Below are 25225 nucleotides of genomic sequence, written 5' to 3' on the forward strand. Positions count from 1 at the left end.
TAACCACTACGCTACCAGAGCTCCTTGGCGGTGATCATAAAGGAAACAAATTTCCAGGCCTTTTTTCCCTCAGTACCCCTGGGTGGGTTCCAACAGTTAACAGTTCTGTTATTAGTCGAAGTCGACTGCAAACTGTTGCACCTCCTAAGGATCTTAAACATATTTTCATTTTGTGCTAATATTTATGTTGTGCTTAGTATACATAAGGCAATGTGCTTTTAAAATAGAAAGCTGAAGCAAGAGAACGATGACGTAATGTGGCTTAGGGAGATTTTGAATTCTAGCAAGCAGACTCCAGCACTCACACACTTAGCCACCACACTGCCTATGAGCTTTCATGGATCCATTCATTTCCCAGAGGAGGGAGAATGAAATGACTTGTGTATAAATAGGAAACCGTCATTCTGAAGTGAAGTGCCATGACTGTCGATTGGCTCTGACCCCGTGTAAGACACTGGAACACCCCAGAGGACAGTAGCTGTGATTGTCGTGGAAACAGTACCAGGTCTTTCTCCCACAGAAAGGCTGCCTGGGTTCAAATGGACCATCTTTTGGTTAGTAGCTGAGTGTTTAACCATTATGCCACTTGTTAGCCAATATTTTTTGTTATTGTTAGTCTATAAAGCACAGGTAAACATCTGATATTCTCTGCTTTCAGCCAAGATCCATCAGACATCAGCAATGATGTCACTCATTCCACGGCCTCTTCTGAATCTGGCCTGAACCTCTAGAAGTTCTCTGTCAATGTATGCTTGCAGCCGTTTCTGTATTACCTTTAGCAAAACTTTACTCGCATGGGATATCAAAGAGATTGTCTGATGATTTCCGCATTCCATTGGGTCACCTCTCTTTGGAATCGGCACAAATATAGATCTCTTCCAATCAGTCGGCCAGATTTCTTGGTAGAGATGAGTGCCTCCTGTGTCACCTCATTTTCTTGAAATATTTCAGTTTGTATTCCATCAATTCCTGGTGCCTTATTCTTTGCCAATTCCTTCAATGCACCTTAGGCTTCCTCCTTCAGAAGTATTGGCTCTTGATCATATGGTACCTCTTGAAATGGTTGAACATCAACCATTTCCTTTTGGTACAGTGACTCTGCATATTCCTTCTATCTTTTCTTGATGCCCTCTGCATCATTCAATACTTTGCCCAGAGAATCTTTCAATAACGAAAAGTTGAGGCTTGAATTTTTTCTTCAGTTCCCCCAGCTTGAGAGATGCTAAGCATGTTCTCCCTTTTTGGTTTTCTGATTCCAGATCTTTGCACATTTTATTGTAATATTGGCTTTATCTTGAGCTGATCTTTGAAATTTTCTGTTCAGCTCTTGTACCTCCTCATTTCTTCCATTTGGTTTAGCATCTCTGCGCTGGAGAGCAAGTTTCAGTGTCTCTTCTGACATCCATTTTGACATTTTCCTTCTTTATTGTCTTCTCAATGACTTTTGGCTTTCTAAATGTATGATGTTCTTGAGTGGTGTTGCATGCATCGTCAAAAAGAACATATCGAGATCAGTCATGAGGTTCAACGCTGTTATAGGATAATATCCATGCGCCTACAGGGAAGCCCAGTTAATACCACTATTATTCAAATTTATGCACCAACCACTAAAACCAGTGAGGATGAAATAGAAGAATTCTACCAACTTTCTCAATCTGAAATTGATCAAACATGCAACCAAGATGTATTGAACATTACTGGTGATTGGAATGCAAAGGTTTGGGAGCAAAGAGGAAGGATCAGTAGTTGGAAAATATGACCTTGGTGATAGAAATGATGCTGGAGAACGCAAGATAGAATTCTGCAAAACCAGTGATTTGTTCATTTCAAATCATTTGTTCATTTCAAAACCTTCTTTAGACAGCATAAGAGATGATTATACACATGGACCTCGCCAGATGGAATACATAGAAATCAAATTGACTACATCTGCGGAAAGAGACCATGGAAAAGCTCCATATCATCAGTGAAAACAAGGCCAGGGGCAGATTGTGGAACAGACCAATTACTTATATGCAAAGGGTTGGGAACCCTCAAACAGCATACATAGTCAGTTATTACAATCTTAATCAATCCTCTCCAATGCCAAGGCTTCTGAAATTTTTGTACTTAGGAAGAGCCAGGAAAAGACCAAAGTTTGCTCAGAGTCCCTGGTATGAGGCAAAGGTACAAGAGGACCCCGCCCCAGAACAGAGCACAGCTGTACACTCAGGTTCCTGGAAACAACAGGTAACAATTGTGTAAGGAGGCCTGCAGTGCCATTGATTACTATAGTCAGCTAGGACAAGGCAGCATGTGCTCACAGAGTTTCTCTCAGCAGGAACTTTCCCACTTTCAAGTGTCTTTTAACAAAGACCCAGTAAAAATGCTAACCTGAATCATGCTACAAGTTGGAAGCATTTGACCATATTATTACTATATTTGTTTAACACATGTGAAAAAATAGGGGTGGCCAACAAACAGCAGACTTTTGCTGCAGGGCCGTGTGCAGAAGGAAGCAGGAATCACCCCAGGACCTGCCCAACTTAAAACTCTGAAAACCTCATTTTAGCTCGGAAACAGAAGTATATCTCTGGTCATTTTAAAGCATTATCATCCAAGTAAAATATTTACTAAGACATCCATCTAGTAGTAACTTCTTTGTAGCCCTTGTCAGTTTAAAAATCAGATCATAAACCTGGGAGAAGCTGAGGGGTTAAAGATGTTACGTGTCATTCGTAAAAGGTGTGGAGTGAAGATAAAATACTATTCACATTTCAGAAGTCCAACACAACTATCACATACAATCTAAACTTTGAATAGTCTTGCTTAATTTCTGAAGGGAAGGTTCCAATCTCATATTTTAAAACTATTACTACTTGAATCTTTATTTTGGTGACTGCTTTTTTGCTGTCTTCCAAATTTATTAAATACCAATGAGACTCACATGAGAAACGAATCTTATCTTACATCAACATATTTATTTGTATCAATACTTTGTTGAAACAAGGTTGTTCCATTGTACAAAGCCATGTAAACAGTGAGCTGTCTTAGATTCAGATGTAATAAATATGTAAGATCACCATTAATCCTCTAAGCCCCAAAACTTGAAATGGATTTATGAAAATCTGCCTAGAAACATAACCTCCAACAGGCTTTGGCAGGACTTCAGACACCACAATGATTCACTTTAATTGACCGAGTAGCAATGGAGACAATAGGAACCCTGAGGCCGCTCCTTCCCAGCAGTCCTCTGGAAAATGTGCACAAAAGCATCTACAAAAGCAGCTGGTCACTGACAATGCCCCTGTCACTTTACAAAGTGTCAATATTCAGGCTCAACTCCAGACAAGTAAACGAATGTAAGTAAAAGTGCTGGCTATCAGTACATGTGTAATGCTCCCAGGTGATTATAATTGCTTATCACTTCTTCCTGAGGTTTATGGATTCTGGAGAGGGTAGAGCAAATTATCACTTTGCCAAGCTTCATTATGAATAAGCACTTTTCATATCAGAGCCAGAAGCAAAACAAAACTTTGCACTCTTTGATAAACCAAAAATAACAGTCATCTAACTGGATCTGATCTCAGCAATTAAATCTTGACAGTTTGTTTCATATAAACCTGGACTCCTGATCAAAAGCAATGGTATCCCTGGTTTTTGCTGTGTTGATGCTGTCTGACCTTTGCAAATATGATCATCCTATCAGACTCTGTTTTGCCACCATGGACAGACGAACGCAAATTTGGAAACCTTGGGAGTTTTTACACTTTTTTTTCCTTTAAATACTAGTGCTCTTTTATCTGGTGAGCCGGTCCTTCTCCTGCACCCTTTGCAGGTAAACGTTTCCTTCCTTTAGTGCTGTCTAAGTCTTCCTTCAACAAAAGCGAAGGCCCAAAGAGAGCTTAGACACAGAACTGGATCTTTTTTCCTGGGGAAAGAAAGTTCTCTGCAATTGATGAGGGGAGCCTGCTCAGCTGGCCAAGGGCTGCTGGGAGATATAACCCAAGCCAGCTCAAAGTGTTCTCTTAGCTGCACAGAACAAATTCCAACACTGGTATCAGCCACCTTTTCTGTAACCTTTTAAGTAGGTTTTATCTACTGTAATGTCAACTGCACTGTGCCACGTGATTTTTATTTTAAAAAATGAATGACCCTAAAGACTCATGTACGATACCTGCAAGCAACAGACACCAAGGAACCAAAAGCTTCACTCCTTCGTTTCTAACTTTTCTGGAGCTGTGTAACCCTTATTCTAAGTTCTACTGGCTCTTTACTGACTGTCATAGCAAATCTTACTTGAAATAGTAAAACATACACTGGGTAAAGGCTGGGGTCTCCTTTGGCTTGTTCGCTGACAGCTGAACTTTGTAAACATATGTTAAGTGTCGGAAATACATGGACCTGGAAAACTTGCTTGTCCACAAACTGATGTTTCTTTTACATCTCACATAAGTACAAATATGACTTTATCAGGATAGTTTTGGGGTGTTTTTTGGTAGAAATCTTGCTGCAATTTGGTGATTTTTTTTTTTTTTTTCAGGCTAAACAAATGAAGGAGGCCAGTCTACATCCCATCCAGGCATCCACTCACAAAACTTTCCCAAGCACCACCACCTCTCCCCAGCACTCAGTAAAACTTCCCTTTTGGTTATAACATCTTGAGCACTCAAGAGAAGCCAGCCTGCGAGTGGGAAGGTCCCCCACAAGAGAGGCTCATCCACAGGCTGGCCAGAAATCCCTGAGGGAGGCTGGAGTGGACAGCTGTACCCAATAAAAGCAATGGTGGTCACTCCAGTGGCTTCCAGAACCAACCTAGACAAGACGGTCAGGACACAACAGGGAGCGGGCCCACAGGCAGGCAGAGAGAAGGCAGCACCAGCCTACCTACACCTAGCTCCTGATGGTTACTACAGGCCCACACCAGCCCATGGTCCTTTGGGCACAAACACCTCATTATTAGGTGGCCAGCCCGAGGCAGTTGTGTGTTTGTGAGCAAAAAAAAGCCCAGGACACAAGATGAAAGAGTAATTCATTTAGCAGAAAAATACTTCTAATGATACTTGGAACCCCAATGACAGAAGAGGAAGTATAGTAATACTTAGTCCACACCACCCCCTAGGCTCTCCAGCATTGGCTCAATGACAGAACAAAAACTGGAAGCCGAGATAACTGAGGCCGATGCCTGACTTTTAACCTTTGAATTCACTTATTTAGCATGTGGGTGATAAAGAGCTATTCTAATGGTCAAAAAAGTATCTAGAGTTGAAAGCAATACAAATGAAAGTTTCTCTGGCCTCCTCCTATAGCTGAACTCTTTTGGAAAAACCAGATTAGGATAAAATCTAAGCCACATGAGCTAAAGAATGATTTTAGAATTTCAACAAGTTCAGAAGCCCTTGGACAACGCATGACATCTAAGAATTTCAAACCATTCTCTAGGACATTCACTAACAAACTCATAGCCAAACTGCATCACAAACATCCAATTCGTGACCAGATACTTTAATGTATTTGGCAATTAAATGTAGAAACCAAAAAGAAAGAATGGAAACAGTCTACAAGCATTCATGGCCACAGAGCAAGAACAGGAGCCATCTCCTGGGCCGAATTCAGGGACATAACCAGGGCAGAAACAGGAGCCAAGAGAAGTATTCACACACACACACACACACACACACACACACACAACTGGAAAATAAACATTCTACTCGACTGTGAAATTGTGCTATAAAAATAGGAAAATAAATATCATACTCAAGTTTAACCTCACTCAAATGCCAACTGACCAAAACGAGCTAGGGAAGGCACTTAAATATGCCGGACAACCAAAGTCACCGCTTCAGTTTGCTTCCTTTACACACCAGGGAGGCAAAAACCATCTGTTTTTTATCATAAAGCAGCAGCACTTAGATTGTCTACCATCATGACCCGGCGTCCTGGTGTAGTGGTGTATGATAAGCCCCGGACCACAAGATCGGTTTGAACGGCAAAATCGGTTGTACAAATTCACCAGTCACTCCTCGGAAACCCTACCCAGAACCACTATGAATTGGAACCAATTAGAAAATACTGAACAACAACATGTGTAGGAAGGAGTCCTAGTGCAGCACTGTAGGATTAGCACTAGACCACAATGTCGGTTTGAACTGGTCTAGGTGTCTGCCCTTCCAGTCACGCAAGCTCAGCTCCGTGAATTAAAAACACAACAGTCTGACCCATACAACTGCACGTGAATCTATAGTAATCTCAATAAACAACTCTACTTTTAAAATAGATATTTTCAAACAATTAATTGCATCTTAATCTCTTCTTTCTCTACTATCTCCACCTGCCTAGCAATCCTTTCTCTCTGATCTTCCTTCACCGGCTCAGTATAAAAGACTGTCAAATACCCATAAGCACTTAGTAAATTCCTGTGGGTTCACATACACAGAACACATGTGCGCGCGCACACACACACAATTATGAGCAAAACAAGTGGCCTTAACAAATGCAGACACGAGGCACCTCAGAAGAAGAAATCGACTTCCAGTACAAATGGTGAACCCTATTTCAGTAAAGACTTACAAGTGGCAGGATTCAGGGAAGTGCATCACCATGGTAACCTAAAAGTTGTGGTCATAAGAAATTATCCTGGCTGTTTAAGAGATCCAGCTCCACCAAACGCATTGTGTGTGTGACCTGAGACGCACACACTCTTTCCCGAGTGTGGCTCCGCACACTGGTCATCTCCCAATTATGCTTTGGTTTGTTTCAATAAACTGCAATCCTTCAAACTAATCACTAGCCCACCAACAGTGTACTTAATGTCAGTATACTCTGGACACAAAATTCAAGTTTTTTCTGATACTGTACCTGGAAGAGAGATTTTTTTTTTTCTCAACCCCTTGACACTTTGCACAAGAAATGGCAGTCAACACACATTGAAAAATACTCTCAAAATGTCTTTCTTCTTCACTAGAATAAGATGAAATTCACCTATTTCTCTCCTATTAAACTACATTTGAGTAAGAGTACAGCAGCAAAGGGCACAAAATGAAATCTCAAGGGACAGTAACATACAGACCTGAGTGAATCCAGGGCCCCAAAAAGCTGGCCCTATATTGGCAATGGCTGGTGTGGCCTACAGGGCAACCCAGCTTCTTCCTGGTTTGACAAGTCGAGCTCTTTTGAGAATCCTGGTTTCCAGGAACATGACTGTGGCAGACACACCTTATGATGACCGCCTGAACCACCCCCACCCCCCGAGTTACATCCCTGTCCTATCCTTTCCCCTTAAGATAGAGAGGCTCCTGTGACTTTCTTCTAGTCAGTAAAATATGGCAAAGGTGATGTTCTTACCTTATATTTAAGACTCCAGCTTAGCAGACTAGATCAAGAGAGTCTCCTGCTGGCTTTGAAGTTAGCTACCGAGTTGTTTGGGCTCCATGAGAGGGCCACACAAAGAATTGTGGGAGGCTGCTAGGAACTGAGAGTGGTGCCCAGCTGACAGCCAGCAAAAACAGGAAGCTCAGCCTGCAGCCACGAGAAACTGAGTACTGCCAACACCACACGTGCGCCGAAAAAGAGCCCACAGCTCAAGAAAAGAGAAAGCCCACCTGACACCTTGATTGCTGCCTGGTGATGCTGTGAGCAGAGCACTAGCTAAGCCACGCCTAGAATCCAGACCCTCAAGAACTGAGCTAATGAATGTGTGTAGAGTTTGTGGTAATTTGTTACACAGCAATAGAATATGGGTAGTGGTTACTTGTTGTTGTTGTTGTTAGGTGCCATCAAGTCAGTACCGACTCATAGCGACCCTATATACAGCAGAACAAAACAAGTGGTTACTTGAGTACCTGCAAACATTTACTTAAGACCTGACCATTAGAATGAAGATCAACTAATTGTAATTCTACATTCTCATTCTAATGACCAACTAATTCTTGAAATTAATTGTACTAAGTCTTTGCCTTCCAATACAGAAATACAGTAGCAAACTTTAACAAAGCCTGTAAGGTCATCCTGGCGTGTGAATGCCCCAAATCTACATGTTCTATCAGCCTCCTTCTCTCTGAGCTGCATCCTGGACCCTCTCAGAGAAGGTGCTGAAGGATGGGAACCCCTGTCCCAGCAAGCCTTCCAGTTACCAAGTAGCTGCTACTGTTTAAATGCCAACACCTGAGGAAAAAGTAAACAATTAAAAGGAGTAGGTTTTTCACTGTGAATTTCTTCACCCTCCTTCTCCACAGCTGTTTTTAATATAATTGGTATTGCGACAGATACATAGATGAATGGGCAGTGATCAAGAGAGGTGTTGTAGTTTCTATTACCAAAAAGCCCCAAACCCACAGCCATGGAGTCAATTCTAACTCATTGCTGTTGTTATGTGCCGTGGAGTCAGTTTCCACTCAGAGCGACCCTGGACAGAGTTTCTGAGGCTGTAAATCTTTACGGGAGCAGAAAGCCTCATCTTTCTCCCGCAGAACAGCTGGTAGTTTCGAACTGCTGACTCTGACGTTAGCAGCCCGATTCATAAGCACTCATAGGGACCCTCTAAAACAGAGAAGAATTGCTCCCTGAGGTTCCAAGGCTATAAATCTTTACATACACAGACTGTCACGGTCTCCCCGGACACAGCAGCTGGTGGCTTCAAACCACTGACCTTTTTGCTGTGGTACCAGGGCCCCTTCATCTTTTCAGTTAAGATAAAATAGTAGCAAATTTACAGAAATTATTAGATAAGAAACAGAAGCTATACTGTGACCAGGTAGGAATGAAATGTTATCCAGTATAAAGTTTGGGAAAGAGATGAACAGTATCTGCCACCAATTTCATTCATTCATCAAAGGATAAGCCATGCCAGTTTACCATTCCTCACATGAAATAGCTTTTCTGAGCCAATTCCTAGCCTAATACACTACCTTCTACTCTTTACTTGGGTTTCCCTGAAGCTCAGGAAGGAGGAGACGTGGATGGGTGCTGTATGTATTGCAATCTCTGCAATAGACGGTGTCTCCCTGTAAATTAAACGAGCAGGCTGTCTTACAGTGCTTGTGAGGACCACGTCTCAGGACCAGGCTGTGGGGCAGACTCTGATCCAGAGGTGATCCCGAGAGGCCCCTTTACAGCCCTACTATGGGCACAGTAAGTCTCAAACAGTCTGTAAAGTCAGAGCAGGGCCTCTCCAAACTCCACCTGAACATAATTAGAGGAAAATAACTGCATATAAAAATAATCTTCTTTTTAAAAAAGGTCTGTAAAAATAGTACAATCTTCATAGCTGAATGCATGACTAATTCACTGGTTATAAGACTCTGATTATAAAATACACCATTCTTTCATATACTTCTCTGGGGGGAAACCTGTCAATTAAACTTGGACACAATGTTACATGACTATTGATTGTTGAAAGATCCTGTTTCAGAGAGATTAAAAATGTGAAAAAGGATACATCTCAGAATTGATGAAAGCCAGTATTAAAAAAAAAACTGTGTTTTTTAGATAATTATTCAAATAAAGTATTAAACATGAAATCTATTAAAGTCACATATAAGCAGCAAACTCTTAAAGCTGGTTTTCATTTTTGTTTCAATTCTAATCTGAAATGAAGACTGGGGTAGCACTGAATCTTTAGCAGACATCTTGCACAAACTTTCAAACTTCGGATTGTTGTTGTTAAGTGCCATCGAGTTGGTTTCAACTCGTAGTGACCCTGTCTACGATTTCTGAGGAGCGGCTGGTGGGTTTGAACTGCTGACTTTATGGTTCAAACCGACCTTGTGGTCCAGTGCGTTATCCTCCAGGGCCACAGCAGGGCTCCAGCCACTTTGGAAATCATTTCATTTTCAGTTTTAGGATCCCAGACTTTAGATCAAATGAGAGCAACAAGTCTTAAGTAAATTAGGTAACTTTGTGCAGAGCCAGAAGGCTAGTAAACCACAAGGTCAAGGCTTAGAACCAGGTCTAGAAATCAGAGTCTAATGTTGGTTATTACTGTTTGGCTCAAGGCACCCTGCTAGCATAGTGAATTACTAGCTGGGCTGCTAACCACAAGGTCAGCAGTTTGAATCTAACAGTTGCTCCACAAGGAGAAAGATGAGACTTTCTGCTCCCGTAAAGATTTACAACCTCTGAAATCCTATACAGGGTCACTAAGAGTCAGAAATGACTCGGTGGCACACAACCACCACCACCACCATTGTTCAGTCCAACCCTACAACAAATAGGGTAAAGCAACAGGACTCAAAATCTCTCCTCAATTCCAGAAATGCTGTTTTATGAAATTATTGTCTTCCGCTTCCCTGGAAAAACACTGATTCTATGATCATTTGTTGAATCCGTTCAGCTCCTAAATTATTCCATCCTATTAGAACAATACCCAATGAATCAAAAACACATGCCATCTTTGCATGCTCTGAGAGATGAAGCCCATAAAATGTTACCTCATCATCTGCCACAAGCATCATAAACAAGACCCTGCTGTCAGAGCTCACCTGGGGCTTTATGGAGATTGAACATTACAAAATGCTCCCAAACTTTTCAGCATTTGTTATAAGCTGACCTAGAAATGCTGATCCCCAAATATGCAGAAAAGCCACTAATGCCCGGCTCTGCCCAGCCTCTTCAGAAGTGGCAGTCCCTCAGGGGAGTCAGTACTCAGCAGTCCTCTTGGAGACATGTCAGTCCTTTTTGTCCTGGTTTCTGGCAAGGTGCTTCACAGAGTTGCTGTCCCTCTGAACTGGAGAGGCCTCAAAGAATAATGCACCTGAGAGCGACCAGCTGGCGACCTCAGAGGTGGGCTCCATGCAAACATTTCTAGAGGTCTCTATCACAGAATTTCTCATTGTATCATCCATTTCAATCACTTCGAAGTCCATTTCGTTCCATTTGTCTGCATCCTCCTCCTCATTCTCTTCTTCACAGTCATTCAATCCAGAGCTAGAGAGTAAAGCAGTCTGGTCCTCACTCTTTCTGCTTTCTTTTCGTTGATGATCAAGGGGTGAGGTGGCTAATTTATACAGCACAGGAAATAGAACAGCCGTGGCTATTGCTGCCACTAAAGAGGTATACAGAACTACGGGTAAATATGGGTATTTTCCTTGAAGAATTCCAATGACTGCAGGAATAGCCATTTCTCCCAGAGCAGCACCAATCACAAAAAATGCTGCGGACTTCCCATCGATGGTTGTGTACTGCTCAATCCAGGAAAAGCCACTGGGAAACGTGGTCGCCATGGAGGCTCCATACACTGATGTTGCCACCCAGAGACACACTCGGTTCTTGTCAAAGATCACCAACACAGCAGATGAAATCAGGCTGCCGATGTTGCTCAACACAATCATGGTTGCAGGCTGTAAAAATGCCGCAAAAATGATGGCCAGGCCCCTGACGACTGCAAAAGTCCCCCAGAAAGCAGTGTTCACCCCAGCTGCTTCACTTTCTTGCATGCCAACATGGGTGGTTGCAAATGAGAAGACGTAAGAGCCATAAGTTACCTCAGCTCCAACGTAAAAGAAGAAGAACACAAAAAGGAGACAAAGAAGGGTTTTGTGGTATTTAGCTTTCCGAGACCTCTGGGCAGATGCTTGTGCTTTCTCACGCCTGGAACTTTTCTTTAAAAACAAAGCAAAAAGCAATACAGAAATTACAAAAATGTATGTTCCAATAAGAGCGTACGCCCACAGTAAATTCATACTGTTAGGTACTCCAAATACAGATTCTGAGTCAGCTTCAGATGACCAGTTGAGGGCAGAGTCAACCTCTGTGGCATTTTCGGCAGACTCGGTTGTACTGAAAGTCAGTTTGGCCAGCAACGGAGCCAAACATGCACCCAAGGCAAAACTGAAATGTAAGGCCTGCATGTGGGGGGCTCCTTCCTTTCCCCAAATAGCCAAGATAAGGATGTTACCACCTACCAACAAAAGAGAATAAAAATTATTGTTAAGTTAATTACTCTTAAATATGTATAGCTTGTTACTACCAGTCTAAGAGCCTATTTACGTGGCACATGGCTTATAATATCCTGAGTTATCAAACATTGCAACTGAATCAATTTATGGTTAAGGAACTCTAAATTTCCCATGGTTCCCCCGCCCCTGAGAAACTGTAAGCATTAAAACAGCACACATCCACAATTAGAATTCTACATGCTTGCTCCTAGAGGTGGTTACATCAACTAAACACTTTTATTTAATACACTTCTGACATCAAGGAGTCCTAGTGTGGTGCTGTGGGCTAATGCACTGGACTGCAAGGTCAGTTTGAACTGCAAGGTTGGTGGTTCAAATCACTCCTAAGGAACCCAAAACAAGGTCATTATGAGTCAAAATCAACTTGATGACACTTAACAACAACATCAAGCTGCTGGGGGAGAATCTTGAAATATATATTTTAGTTTTTAATAAATAAAAATCTAGATAAAAGCCAAAATGTTATCATCAGAGAGTGGCCAAATCACCAGAGCTTTCTGTACTTGTGACTGGCCACCACTTTATGAGTACAGCAGACACAAGCCACAGTCCAGGAGTTTGAACCCGCCAGGGCTCTGGTGCGTCCACCAAGGGCATAAGGCCCTGCGATGAGCAAAGCTTTGTGTCCATTTGAATGGGCCTGGCTTCTCAGTGGTTTGGTGTTAACACATCATAATCTCCCAAGAGGAGATCTAATAAAATGTTAACACCTCCCCCACATGGGATCTGATGTGATACAATCTACAGGATCAGGTTGTATCTTGAGACACACGGTTGTTGTTGTTGTTTAAGTTTTTATTATGAACTGAGTGATAGTTTACATGGGAGAACTTCGGCTTTACACCATTGTTTTATTGCAATGATTACAATCTCCTCTGTGCATCATCATTCAACAGTATTTGCTTCCATTCCCTCAGTTTTGTTTTGTTTTGTTTGGGGGGTGGGGGGGAGTACAAATACACACTCAGGAATATAAAATAATTCAAACAACCAGAGGGCACATTCTGTAAGCCTTCTGGCCTTCTGGCGGCCAACACCCAGTCCCTCTCTTTCCATGAGTCTAGAGTCCTCAGCTGCTTCTTCTTTCTATGTCCCTATCTCTGCCTCCATCTCTAGTGTCGCAGCTTCTCTGGATAGGGTCCCTCATTCCACCTGTGCTCTTCTCCCTTGATGGTCCTAGGGTCCTCAGTTTCTGGACTGTAGGATTAACTACTCCCCCATTTTCGTTACCAACAAACCTTTACAGTGCGACAGTCGCAATTAGTCATAATAACGGTTACTCACTATTGAATCATAAGAATCTTAACCCCATCTCTTTTCACCAGACCCAATGGACAAGATGAAAACTATTCAGTGGGGACTCTACCCTTCCCTACACACTCTTAAACTAAACTCCCTTTTGAAAATTTGTAAGCCAGTCACTTTGTGTCTCTATTGTCCCTCATTTGAGGTAGCCAGTGTCTAAGTTGCCTGTTCCTATCTACCCTGTATACAGAAGGGATACGACTGATACTTGATGGGAAGACTCCTTCCCTCTCAGTTGGTACCTTGAGCTACTACATCCGTAAGTATAGGTCAAGTTCGAGATACACTTTTGAAGAAAAAAAGAGATTAAAAAGGCAAGCAAATCTCAGAGGAACCTGTTGTTGTAAAGACCCTGTATAGGGTTTCTGAGGCTGTAAATATTTGTGGGAGCAGAAAGCTTCATCCCATCTTGAGGAGTAGATGGTGGCCTTGAACCACTAACCTTGTGATTCACAGTCATGTTTATCCTACAGAGCCACTGTGCTCCCCAAAGGGAGCCTACTACCACCAAAAAAGAACAGCCAGGAATGGAAGGTGTCCTTTGGACCTAGGGTCCCTGCCCCATAAAGCAAACCAGATCCAGGGGAAGATTGGTGCCAAGATGCATGGAGATCTCCAAGGAATGCTGGGCCTACCTATAGATACTGAAAGGAGACAAGACTTTCTCCAGAGCTGACAGAGAGAAAGCCTCCCACTAGAGCTAGGGCTCTGAATTTGCACTTCTAGCTTCCTGAACTGTGAGACAGGAAATTTCTGTTCGTGATAGGCATCCACTGATGGTATTTGTTAGAGCTGCAATAGGTAACTAAGACAGGCCCCCTTTGAGCATCTGCACTGCTATAAGTACCTACAAGGTGAAAGGCAAAAAGGCTGCTTTTGTGTTTTTAACAGGTTTGAAGATGAACATACAGCTCAAACCTATAATTTCACAACAAAAGTCTAAAGTAGATCATAGTTCCCTGACCTAAGAAATAAGAGTAGAGCAGCGAAGAGACGGGGAGAGCAGGTTTTAGGGGTTGTTAAGGATTGCATTCTGTACCACAAAAATGTGTGTTGAAATCCTAACCCCCGCCTGTACCTATAAACGAAAGGAGCCCTGATGGTATAGTGGGTTATACACTGAGCTGATAACCACAAGGTCAGCAGTTCGAGTCCATTAGGCACTCCAGAGGAGAAAAGATGAGGCTTTCTGCTCCCATAAAGATTTATAGTCTTAGAAACTCTGTACAGGATCACTGTGAGTCAGACCTGACTTGTCAGCACACAGTCAGCCAGTGTCTGTAAATATGACCCTACTGCAGAAGGAGCTCTGGTAGCGTAGTGGTTACGAATCGGGCTGCGAACCTTAAGGTCAGCGGTTCGAAACTACCAGCTGCTCCGCGGGAGAAAGATGAGGCTTTCTACTCCCGTAAAGATTTACACCCTCGGAAACCCTATACAGGGTCGCTATGGGTCGGAACCGACTCGATGGCACATAAACGACGACGACTGGAGAAGGGGGTGGGTGGGAGTGGGGTTTTTGTTATGCTAATGAGGCCATCACAGTGAGGGTACATCCTAACCCCAATCACTTCTGGGTTCTAACAAGAGCAGAGAGGGGAAGACAGAAGACATCTGGGATCAACTAAAGGCAAAGGAACACTGCAGGTCATTAGAGGACACCAGAAACCAGAAGAGACACTTACAGACAGCATCAACATGGCTAAAGACCAACTTTGGACTTGTGGCTTCCAGAACCGTGAGAAAATAAATGTCTGTTCTTTAAAGTCCCCCACTTGTGGTATTTGTAACTGCAGCACTAGGGCGCAAGACAAATCAGTTGCCATCAAGTGAATTCCAATGTACAGCGACCCCTGTGAGTCAGAGGAGAGCTGCGCTCCACATGGTTTTCAATGGCTGATTTTTTGGAAGTTGATTGCCAGACTTTTCTTCCAAGGACCTAAGTAGATGCAAACCTTCAGCCTTTCAGTTAGTAACTGAGCACAATAACCGTTTACACCACCCAGGGACTGTGATGAAGACGACAGGGACAAACAAATGTGATGACATATGTTATTTGGGGGTAGACGCGTGTCATGATGGCGGTTCTGACTCACAGGACCCTGTGTAGGGTTTCCGAGGCTGTAAATCTTTACAGAGCAGAAAACCTCTTCCTTCTCCCACGGAGCTATGGGTAGATTCCAACTGCTGACCTTGCAGTTAGCAGCCCAACTCCACTATGCTTCCAGGACTCAGTTTTAAAATTTATCAAGATACATGGGGGAAGATCTCCTGCAGGAGGGTAGGAATTTTATCAGAGAAAAGAAAGAAAAGGAAAAATAATAACCTACATGAGTTTTTCTCAACCTGAAAGTCAGGGTGCATTTAAAACTGGGTGGCTGCTTCTATACTTCCTCTGCCAAATAATGGTTCCCAACAAGGTCTAACTTATTAAACCATCAGTTCCTCCTATACTAAAAAGATAAAGTTGTCTCCTGAAAACAATCCCTTAAACTTGCACTGTAATCACCTACATAGGAGCCCTTCCCTATCTGATCGTTTAAATAAATCAACAATCTCTCATGGCGCAAGGTTCTTTAAGTTCACTCCATGATTGGCCACCCAAAGATAGGCTCCATCACTGGTGATGGGAATCTCTGGGTGGCACAAATGCCTAACATGTTCAGATGCTAATCGAAAGGTTGGAGACTCAAGTTCATCCAAAGGTACCTCAGAAGAAAGACCTAGTAATCTTTTTTTAAAGTTCAGCCTCAGAAAACCCTACGGAGCTCAGTCTACTCTGACACACATGGGTTACCATGAGTCTGAATCTACTCTAAGCAAACTGGTTGGTTACCTGGAAAGAAAGATGGTTCCAGCTGGTTGACCCTAAGACGAATTTAGAAGGTCAATGTCATTTGAGGGGTATTCCAGATGACATCTTAGTAACCTCTGCTCTAATGCCACTAACCTGTGTCCAGAACGCCCATGGAAGTACCAAAGATGAACATCATGACAATCAGCAGTATTGCTCTCTTGCAAAAAGGAACAAGATAAAGGCCAACCGTGGTAACCAACATGGACAACCCTGAAAGGAAAGGTAAAAAAATCAGCTATAAAATTAATATTCATGCAGAGATTCATGGATCCATTCAACATAAAAACTTCTAAAAATGCAAATTAAGATAACACTAAAATTGGAATAAGCATTGGACTGTAAAGTCGTTTGAATTGTAAGGTCGGTAGTTCAAATTCACCAGCTGCTCCTCAAAAACCCTATACAGAGTTCTATGAGTCAGAAGCAACTTGACAGCACTTAACAATAACAACAACAAAACTGGGTAGTAATGAGTAGATAAAGGTTTTCAGAAGAGGTTACTTCTTTTAAAACTTTCAGCAACTTTGTAAAAAAAGGAATATATTTCTAGTACTGCTAATAATCAAGCTATAAATTATTCTAGGCAAATTTTATAGCATAAAAGAAAGGTAAAAAGTTATTTTAAGATGAAATGTTTCAAGTTTAAGAAGCTAAAGGGATTTTAAGATATGAGGTTAAAACAAAAGGCAATAATAGTAGTTTGTAACAGATTTGTATTTTTATTAGTTTGAGGAATAGGGAGAAAAAATATCAAGAAATATTTTCTTTCAATCCACTTTGGAGGAGGGATTAGTAGTTCAGTCATCAGCAATAATAAATTATTATTCTTTTCTAAAGCACTTTACACATTAATCTAAATTTCTTAAAACACATCATTTATTCTAAAGAGTATGTTAAAATCTTTGACATCTAGGTCAAGGATAAGGGGAGAGGTCTGGGGTCATCACTGACCTGAGACAGCAGGAACAGAAATTTAGCCAGTGTCACTGTGCCTATCATCCCCTGGCCCTTCATTCCCAGCCCTGGGTGTAGCCTGGACAGGTTCAAGGAGCTCATTCTACACTACGGTGGCCAGGAGACCTGTACCAGACTCTGGCAAGTAGGGCTCTTTGGACAAGTAGTGCATGATCTAGATAGTGCCCAAATTACAGTGTGGATCAGGAAGCCCGGTACTTGCTGACACATCCTGGGCCAATCTAAGTTTCCAGGACAGCTCAGCACAGATCGCCTATAACTGCCAAGGTGAGAGCAGGCACTAAGGAGCCCTTCTATTAAGGACCAAAACCAAAAATTCACTGATGTGGAGTCGATTCCAACTCAGCGAACCTATAGGACAGAGGAAGACTGATCCATAGGATTTCCCAGACTAAATCTTTATGGTAGAATACAGCCTCATCTCTCTCCTGCTAGTGGGTTTAAACCAATCCTAACCCACTGTGCTACTACAACGTCTTCTATCAAGGGAGGTGGTGGTGGTGGTTATGTGCTGTGGAGTCAGTTCTGACTTATAGCAACCCTGTACAGGGTTTCTGAGGCTGTAAATCTTTACAGGAGCAGAAAGCCTCATCTTTCTCCTGCAGAACAGCTGGTAGTTTCAAACAGTTTACCCTGACATTAGTAGCCCAATTCATCACCACTACGCTACCGCTGTTGTGGTGTAATGCTGGGCTACCAATGCAAAGGCCGGCAGTACAAACCCACTAGTCGCTCCATGGGAGAAACATGAGGCTATTTGTTTCTGTAAAGATTTCAACCTTCGAAACCCAATGGGGCAGCTCTGCTTGGCCCTATAGAGTCAGACTCACTCAGTGGCACTGGGGTTTTTGGTTTATATAAATTCTCAACAATTCTGCAGCCTGCTGGGAAAATAAATTGTAAATGCACTGAAATTCACAAGGATGCTAAAATCAATGTTACTTACCCAAAAGTAAAAAATGATTCATACAGTCAAAAAGAACTCCGCCAATGACAGAACCACTCAAATATCCAAAGGCACGGCCCACAAAAATCAGGGAAAGACTGCTGATGTTGCTATTCACATTTGTTGCCAAATCTTGAAATGTGGGTCCCAGGATGGCAATACTCATACCCTGGGATTCAAAAAGACAAAAGTCTTAGCTCACAATCATTAAAACACTGCCTGTGTGGCAGCTTTTTCACTACCTCCCACAGTCAGAAACAATTCTTAGCGACAATACTAGGATTACTAGAGCTACAGACTCCTACTTCTGGTGTACCAAATCCATTGTTTATCTAATTTTGACAATTCTCAAACCTTTAAAAGATAAAAATCTTTAGACTTTTTGCTGCAATTGTTTCTTTTTCAAACAATACTGTCACAGACTATTCAGCATTAATAGTTAAGAAACTGTAACATTAAAACTATTTTTGAAAGTTTTATATATTTTTAAACATACTACATACACAAATAGCTAACACAAAAATTTGGATATCAAAAGTTGAAATTATCAAACAATCAAAATGTTATTTAGCACTACTGAGCTAGGCAGATAAACAATTTAAACTTTTTAAATCTAAGTTTTTCCTCAAAGAAAACCCAAGCCCTTAGATAGTTTTAAGGTTTTCTTAGAAAACACGACATGTATGTTGTTAAGAACTGTAGAGTCTGTTACGACCCCCAGAGAACCTGCATAGGATTATAGATCTTTATAAGAACAGAAAGTCTCATTTTTATCCCCTGGAGAAATTGCTGAGCTCGAACCTCTCATCATGTGGTTAGTAGTCCAGTGCTTATCCTACAGAGCCACAGTGTTCCCATATACATGCACAGAATGACTTTAAATTTTTGCTCAAAGACAATGTAACATTAGCTAGAACTGTAACAGTTGGTTTTCAGAGGAAATTCAACAGTTGGATGTTTTTAAAACATTTTTTCTCAGTCTACATTTTTTAAGTAACTGATTTTAATTACGCTGCTCTGCATGCATGTGTTGTATACCCTGTCTAAATAGGAACAGCCTAGGATTCAGGACCAGCATCAGGGCTTGGTACAATCATGGAAAGCTGCCTCCACATCTAATTAACTTAGCTATAAGCAAAGCACTTACATCAAGTCCTAGCATACTGAGAAGACTCACCAACCATCTGCAATGCTTTTTTTCGTTCAAATCAAAATACCCTAATTCTGAAAATCAATTGTGACTCAGTCTGGGAAGAAGACCAGAAGTAACTCGCCTCAAGAGTACCCATACAGGAGTGGCTGGGGACTCTGGACTGCAGGAGGAAGAGGGACTGAGTGCTGATGGCCCAGGGTCTGGCTTGTGGGGTGTGCCCTTTGGTTGTCTGAATGGTTGTATATTCCTGAGTGCTTCGGTGTACATCAAAAAACAAAGGGAATGGAAGCAAATGTTGTTGAATGATGATGATGCATGGAGGGGATTGCAATCATTACAATGAAACGAAACACGATAGGATGAATGTAAAGTGGATGGATGTTCTCCCATGTAAACTATCATTCAATTCACAATAAAACTTTAAAAAAAAATGTTACCATGGCGGGTGTTGGCGGGGGGGATAAAGTGAACAGAGGTAAATGCTGTTAACTATTGGTACATGGAGGAGATGGCAACCATGTAATGCAGCAAAGTACATGATTTGTTGAATGTAAAACTGATGATCTGCTCTGTAAACGTTCACTCAATTCACAATAAAAAGTGGTGAAAAAAAAACAAAAGAGGACCTATATTACTCACACCAATGGAGACAAGGGCACCCACTTTCACTGTTTCTTCTCAATAGTGTCCTAGTCCTAGTCAGAGCAATATGGTGAGGAAAAGCAAAGGTATCCAGATTGGAAAAGAAATAGTAAAATTATTCACATATGTTATCCTAGTGTAGCACTGTATGATAAAGCACTGGACTGCTACCCGCAAGGTCGGCAGTTCAAATCCACCAGCCACTCCTTGGAAACCCTATACAGGGTTGCTATGAGTTGGAACTGACTTGATGACACTTAACAACAACAATCTTATATATAGAAAATCCCAAAGAATCCATGTGAAAAGTTGTAGAGCTAAGAGAGGAAGCTAGCAGAGTTGCAGGGTACATTAACAGACGAAATTCAGCAAGTTTTTTTTTCTATATACCAGCAATGAGAAATCTGAAAGAGTAACTAGGAAAATAATTCCATTTACAATAACATCCAAGAGATTAAAATGCCTAGGAATAAATCTAAGTAGGGACATGAAAGACTTACACAATGAAAACACTAAGAGACTGTTGAAAGAGATAAAATAAGACTTATATAAATGGAAAGATCTTCCACGTTCAGATTGGAAGACTTAATATTGTTGACATGATATGACTGAAAGTAGTCTATAGAGTCAACATAATCCCAATAAAAAAATCCACAGCCTTCTTGACAAATATGGGAAAACCAATCCTCAACTTTATATGAAATGGCAAGAGGCTCCAAATAAGCTAAAACAAGGCTGAATGAGAAGAGCAAAGTAGGAGGACTCACACTGCCTTGAGGCATTATGCTCTTTTAAGATCTACTTGGGGTCAAATTGACAACAGTAACTGTAGGGATTAGATAGGAACCTAGGGGTCAGTGAGTTTATCTTAATGAGGAAGGAACAACTCAGAAAAGGAGTGAACAGTTGCACACCTCAAAGAAAGTAATCAATGCCACTAAATCATATGTGTAGGCACTGTTGAACTGGTGTATGTTTTGCTGTGTACATTCTCAACAACAATAACAAAATGAATACTCACACTCCCAACTACCCAGGATCCCAATTAGAAAGTCAAAATGATAAGAGAAGGGTTTCCAGAAACTAGTGAATCTCAGGACAACTAAGGGATATGGCAAAAGGCCTTATAGCCTTGCAGTTTTCTCAAAGAAAAACAGTTGAGATCTGAAGGTCTGTTTAAATAGGATCGTATGCAGAGAAAGAGACATGCTATTTCTAGATATACCTCTTAACCAGCTAAGTGATTCAAAAAGTCACGTTCCCTCCTTGAGCTTATTTCTCCATTTGAAAGATTAAAGAGTTGGTTGAATTCAGTCAGGCCATATTAGCTATGGAGTCCTGGTGTGGCGCTGTGGGTTACTGCTCCAGACTGCAAAGCCCTTTGAACTGCAAGATTGGCAGTTCAAGCTCACAAATCGATTCTCGGAAACCCAATACAGGGTTGCTAACGGTCGGAACCGACTCGACGGCACAAAACACCATCACCAATAGTTATTGTTGGATGCCTGCGGAGTTCGACTTATATCCACGTATTTGTCCTAAATTTAATTCCTACTCACAGTGACTCTGTAAGACAGGAGAACTGCCCCTTTGGGTTTCCTGGTTGTGGTGTGACATCGAGTTAATTCCAATTCACAGCGAACCTGACTGTATACTGTTTCCGAGGCTGTAAAGCCTCATCTTTGCCCCGCAGAGGGGATGGTAGATTTGAGCTGCTGAACTTTTGGTTAACAGCCCAACTCCTAACCCACTACCTACCAGAGCTCCTTTGTTGTTGTTGTTGTTTTGTTGTTGTTAAGTGCCTTCGAGTCAGTTCCGACCCATAGCGACCCTGTACAGGGTTTCCGAGGGTATAAATCTTTATGGGAGTAGAAAGCCTCATCTTTCTCCCGCGGAGCGGCTGGTAGTTTCGAACTGCTGACCTTAAGGTTCGCAGCCCGATTCGTAACCACTACACTACCAGAGCACCTTTAGGGTATCCCAAACTGAGATTCTTAACTGGGAGAAAATTACCAGGATTTCTCCCAAGGCGCTGGTTCAGAATCTCAGCGCTTAACCATTACGACATCAGGGTTCATTGGTCTAGACCACTAGGAGGAGGGCATTCTAGGAGAGATGGTTTAATAAATTGGAGGTCAATGGACCTGGGAGATGGTGTCTGTGAATCCGAGTAACCACTCATATATGGCCCCGCCCTACGCAGGAACGATAGGAAGGCTTGCAGGTGCTGAAACATATTAGGAAAATCAGCTTCGCATTTAACCGCAACCCTCCAAAATCAGAATTGCGCCCATTTTCCAGAGCGCGAAACTGAGGCTTGGGCATATTAAGTAACAAGCACAAGGTCACAAAGTTTGCAAATGAAGGAAGTGAGACTGCAGGACGCCTACTCACGCCCCCCGGCCTGAGAGGGTTCCAGCCCCGGCTCTCACCAGCCCCAGGAAGGCGGCACACAGGACCACTGTGGTGAACCAGCGCAGAAGGTTGCGGCTGTGGCCGCTCCGCTGCGAGACAGCCACTGCCACTGCCTCAGGCTCGGTGTCAGCCGGAGCCTCGGTCTGGAGGAGCCTCTGTCCGGCGGCCGGAGCCTTCGCCCCGCGGAGTTCCAGGTCCAGCTCCAGCTTGGCAGCTGCAGAGAAACACCACTGCGACCGCCTGAGTTTCTCAGCCCAACCAGTGCAGCTCTGAATCTAGAGGCGAGCCGTAGCCCCGTCCCTGCAGGTCTGGCCGCGTAGTTTGGCACCACCTCCCCGGGGGCGGACCTTAGTCACCGCCAATAGGTCGAATTTTGGAACTCACTGGGGCCCGCGGGCTTCGGACCCGCTAGCTCCTCCTCGCATGGCGCATGCGCAAGTCACTTGGCGGAAATAGGGTCTTTCACCTACTCTGGTACATCCTCAAACCGGAAGTTTATGTAGTTGCCTAGGAAACTACGTTGCTCTCCGGCTTTAGCATCACATTGTTGAGCCCATAGAGACCTAGTGGGTAGATACTAGATAGCGGTCTGAGCTAAAGCATAGTCTGGGTCCTGAAGACACTGCCAAACCGTTGTAAAGAATACGGAACAAGAATTACGACCGAGAAGCTCGCGACCGCTCCCTGGTTCTCATAGAGAGCAGAGGGAGCTCGAAGGTCTGTCCCGTACACAACTTTTTAAAATCCTTGCCTGGCACCTTGGACCCTCCTTGTACTCATTGGTTCTACTGTTGATTTTCCACTCCACAGACATTTGTTGAACCTTGTTAGTAAACTTTCATGTATATTGTGTCGATCTTTGCAACAACATTCTAAAATTACACTTTATGCCCATTTTACAGATAGTATTATTATTTTTAGGTGCCTTTCAGTCGGTATCAACTGATAGCGACCTTATGCACAACAGAACGAAACACTTCTGGTCCTGCGCAAATCTCACAAAACTTGCTACCCTTGAGCCCATTGCAGCTACCACTGTGCCAATCCATCTCATTGAGGGTTCTTCCCCTTTTTCGCTGACCCTCCACTTTATCAAGCATGATATCCTTCTCCAGGGACTGGTCTCTCCTGATAATATGTCTGAAGTTTGAGAGATGAAGTCTGGCCATCCTGACTTCTAAGGCTGGCTGTACTTCTTTCAAGACAGATTTGTTTGTTCTTTTGGCAGTCCGTGATACTTTTAATATTCTCCTCCAGCACCATAACTCAAATGCATCAATTCTCCTAAGGTTGTCTTTATTCATTGTCTAACTTTCACATGTATTTGAGGTTCTTGAAAATATCCATGGCTTGAGTCAGGCACACCTTGGTCCTATGCAGCTGATTTGCCTAGTGCAGTATGTCGTTTGATTTCTGGACTGCTGTTCCTTAGTGTTGATGGTTGATCTGAGCAAAATGAAGTCTTTGACAGCTTCAATATTTTCTCCGTTTATCATGATGTTATTTATTTATTTTAGTTTTCTTTACACTGAACCGAAACCCATATTGAAGGCTGTAGTCTTTGATCAGTATTTTAAGTCCTCTTCGCTCTCAGCAAGCAAGGTTGTATCATATGCATATTGCAGGTTGTTAATGAGTCTTCCTCCAATCTTGATGCCATGTTCTTCTACATATAATCCAACTTCTTAGATTCTTTGCTCAGCATACAGACTCAATAAGTAAGGTGAAAGATTACAACACTGGTGCACACCTTTCCTAATTTTAAACCATTAAGTATTCCCTCATTCTGTTCGAACAACTGCCTTTTGGTCTATGCATAGGTGCCTCATGAGCACAATTAAGTGCTCCAAAATACTTAACTGTCCTCAATAATGTCCATAGCTTGTCATGATCCACACAATCAATAAAGCACAGGTAAACATCATTCTGGTAATCTCTGTTTTCAGCCAAAATCTATCTAACATCACCAGTGATATCCCTTATTCAATGTCTTCATCTGAATCCAGCATGAACCTCTGGTAGTTCTCTGTCAATGTAATGTTGCAGCCGTTTTTTAATTTGTCCTTAGCAAAATTTTACTTGCATGTGGTATCAATGATATTGTTGGATGATTTCTGCATACCACTGGGTCACCTCTCTTTGAAATGAGCACAAATATGTGTCTCTTCCAATCAGTTGGCCAGGTAGCTGTCTTCCAAATATTTTGGCATAGATAGATGAGTGAGTGCCTCCAGTACCACATCAGTTTGTTGAAAGATTTCAATTTGTATTCCATCAATTCCTAGAGCCTTGTTCTTTGCAATGCCTTCATTACACTTTGGACTTCTTCCTCCAGTATCATTGGCTCTCAGTCATATACTGCATCTTGAAATGGTTGAACATCAATCATTTTTTTTGGTACAGTGACTGTATATTCCTTCCATCTACATTTGATGCTTTCTGCATCATTCAATATCTTGTCCACTGTTATTTTAAGTGCCGTCGAGTTGGTTTTGACTCATAGCAACTCTGTATAGGGATTCCAAGGAGCAGCGGATGGGGTTGAACTGCTGACCTTGTGGTTCACAGTCTGGTGCTGATCCTACAGTGCCACACCAGGAGTTCATTTTGTCCATAGAAACCTTCAATATTGCAAGTCGAGGCTTGAATTTTTTCTGCAATTCCCTCAACTTGAGAAATGCTGAGCACGTTCTTCCCTTTTGGTTTTCAAACTCTGGGTCTATAATATTTGACTTTGTCGTCTCAAGCTACCCTTTGAAATTTTCTATTCAGCTGTTTTATCTCTTCATTTTTTTCCATTTGCTTTGGCATCTCTACACTGAAGAGCAAGTTTCGATCTCTTCTGACATATATTTTGGTCTTTTCCTTCTTTATTGCCTTCTTTTTTTTTTTTTAGTGTTTTATTGTGAATTTTATATGATAGTTTACATGGGAGAACCTTTCTTGCCTTTTTAATGATGTTTTTTGCTTTCTTCCTGTATGACGTTCATGATGTCATC

At 42.2% G+C, this 25225-nt stretch overlaps 1 protein-coding gene across 1 annotated transcript; it reads right to left on the reverse strand.

The window, feature by feature from the left end:
* Positions 1 to 10561: 10561 nt before the first annotated feature.
* KIAA1919 (KIAA1919 ortholog) lies at positions 10562 to 22651 on the reverse strand. The gene is given in 6 exon segments (XM_006839985.1): positions 10562 to 10672; positions 10674 to 11875; positions 16189 to 16305; positions 18017 to 18185; positions 22244 to 22466; positions 22611 to 22651. Coding segments are annotated over 6 exon segments (1863 nt in total).
* Positions 22652 to 25225: the final 2574 nt, after the last annotated feature.

The sequence above is a fragment of the Chrysochloris asiatica genome, unplaced genomic scaffold (assembly GCF_000296735.1).
Source record: "Chrysochloris asiatica unplaced genomic scaffold, ChrAsi1.0 scaffold00027, whole genome shotgun sequence".
NCBI classification, from domain to species: Eukaryota; Metazoa; Chordata; class Mammalia; order Afrosoricida; family Chrysochloridae; genus Chrysochloris; species Chrysochloris asiatica.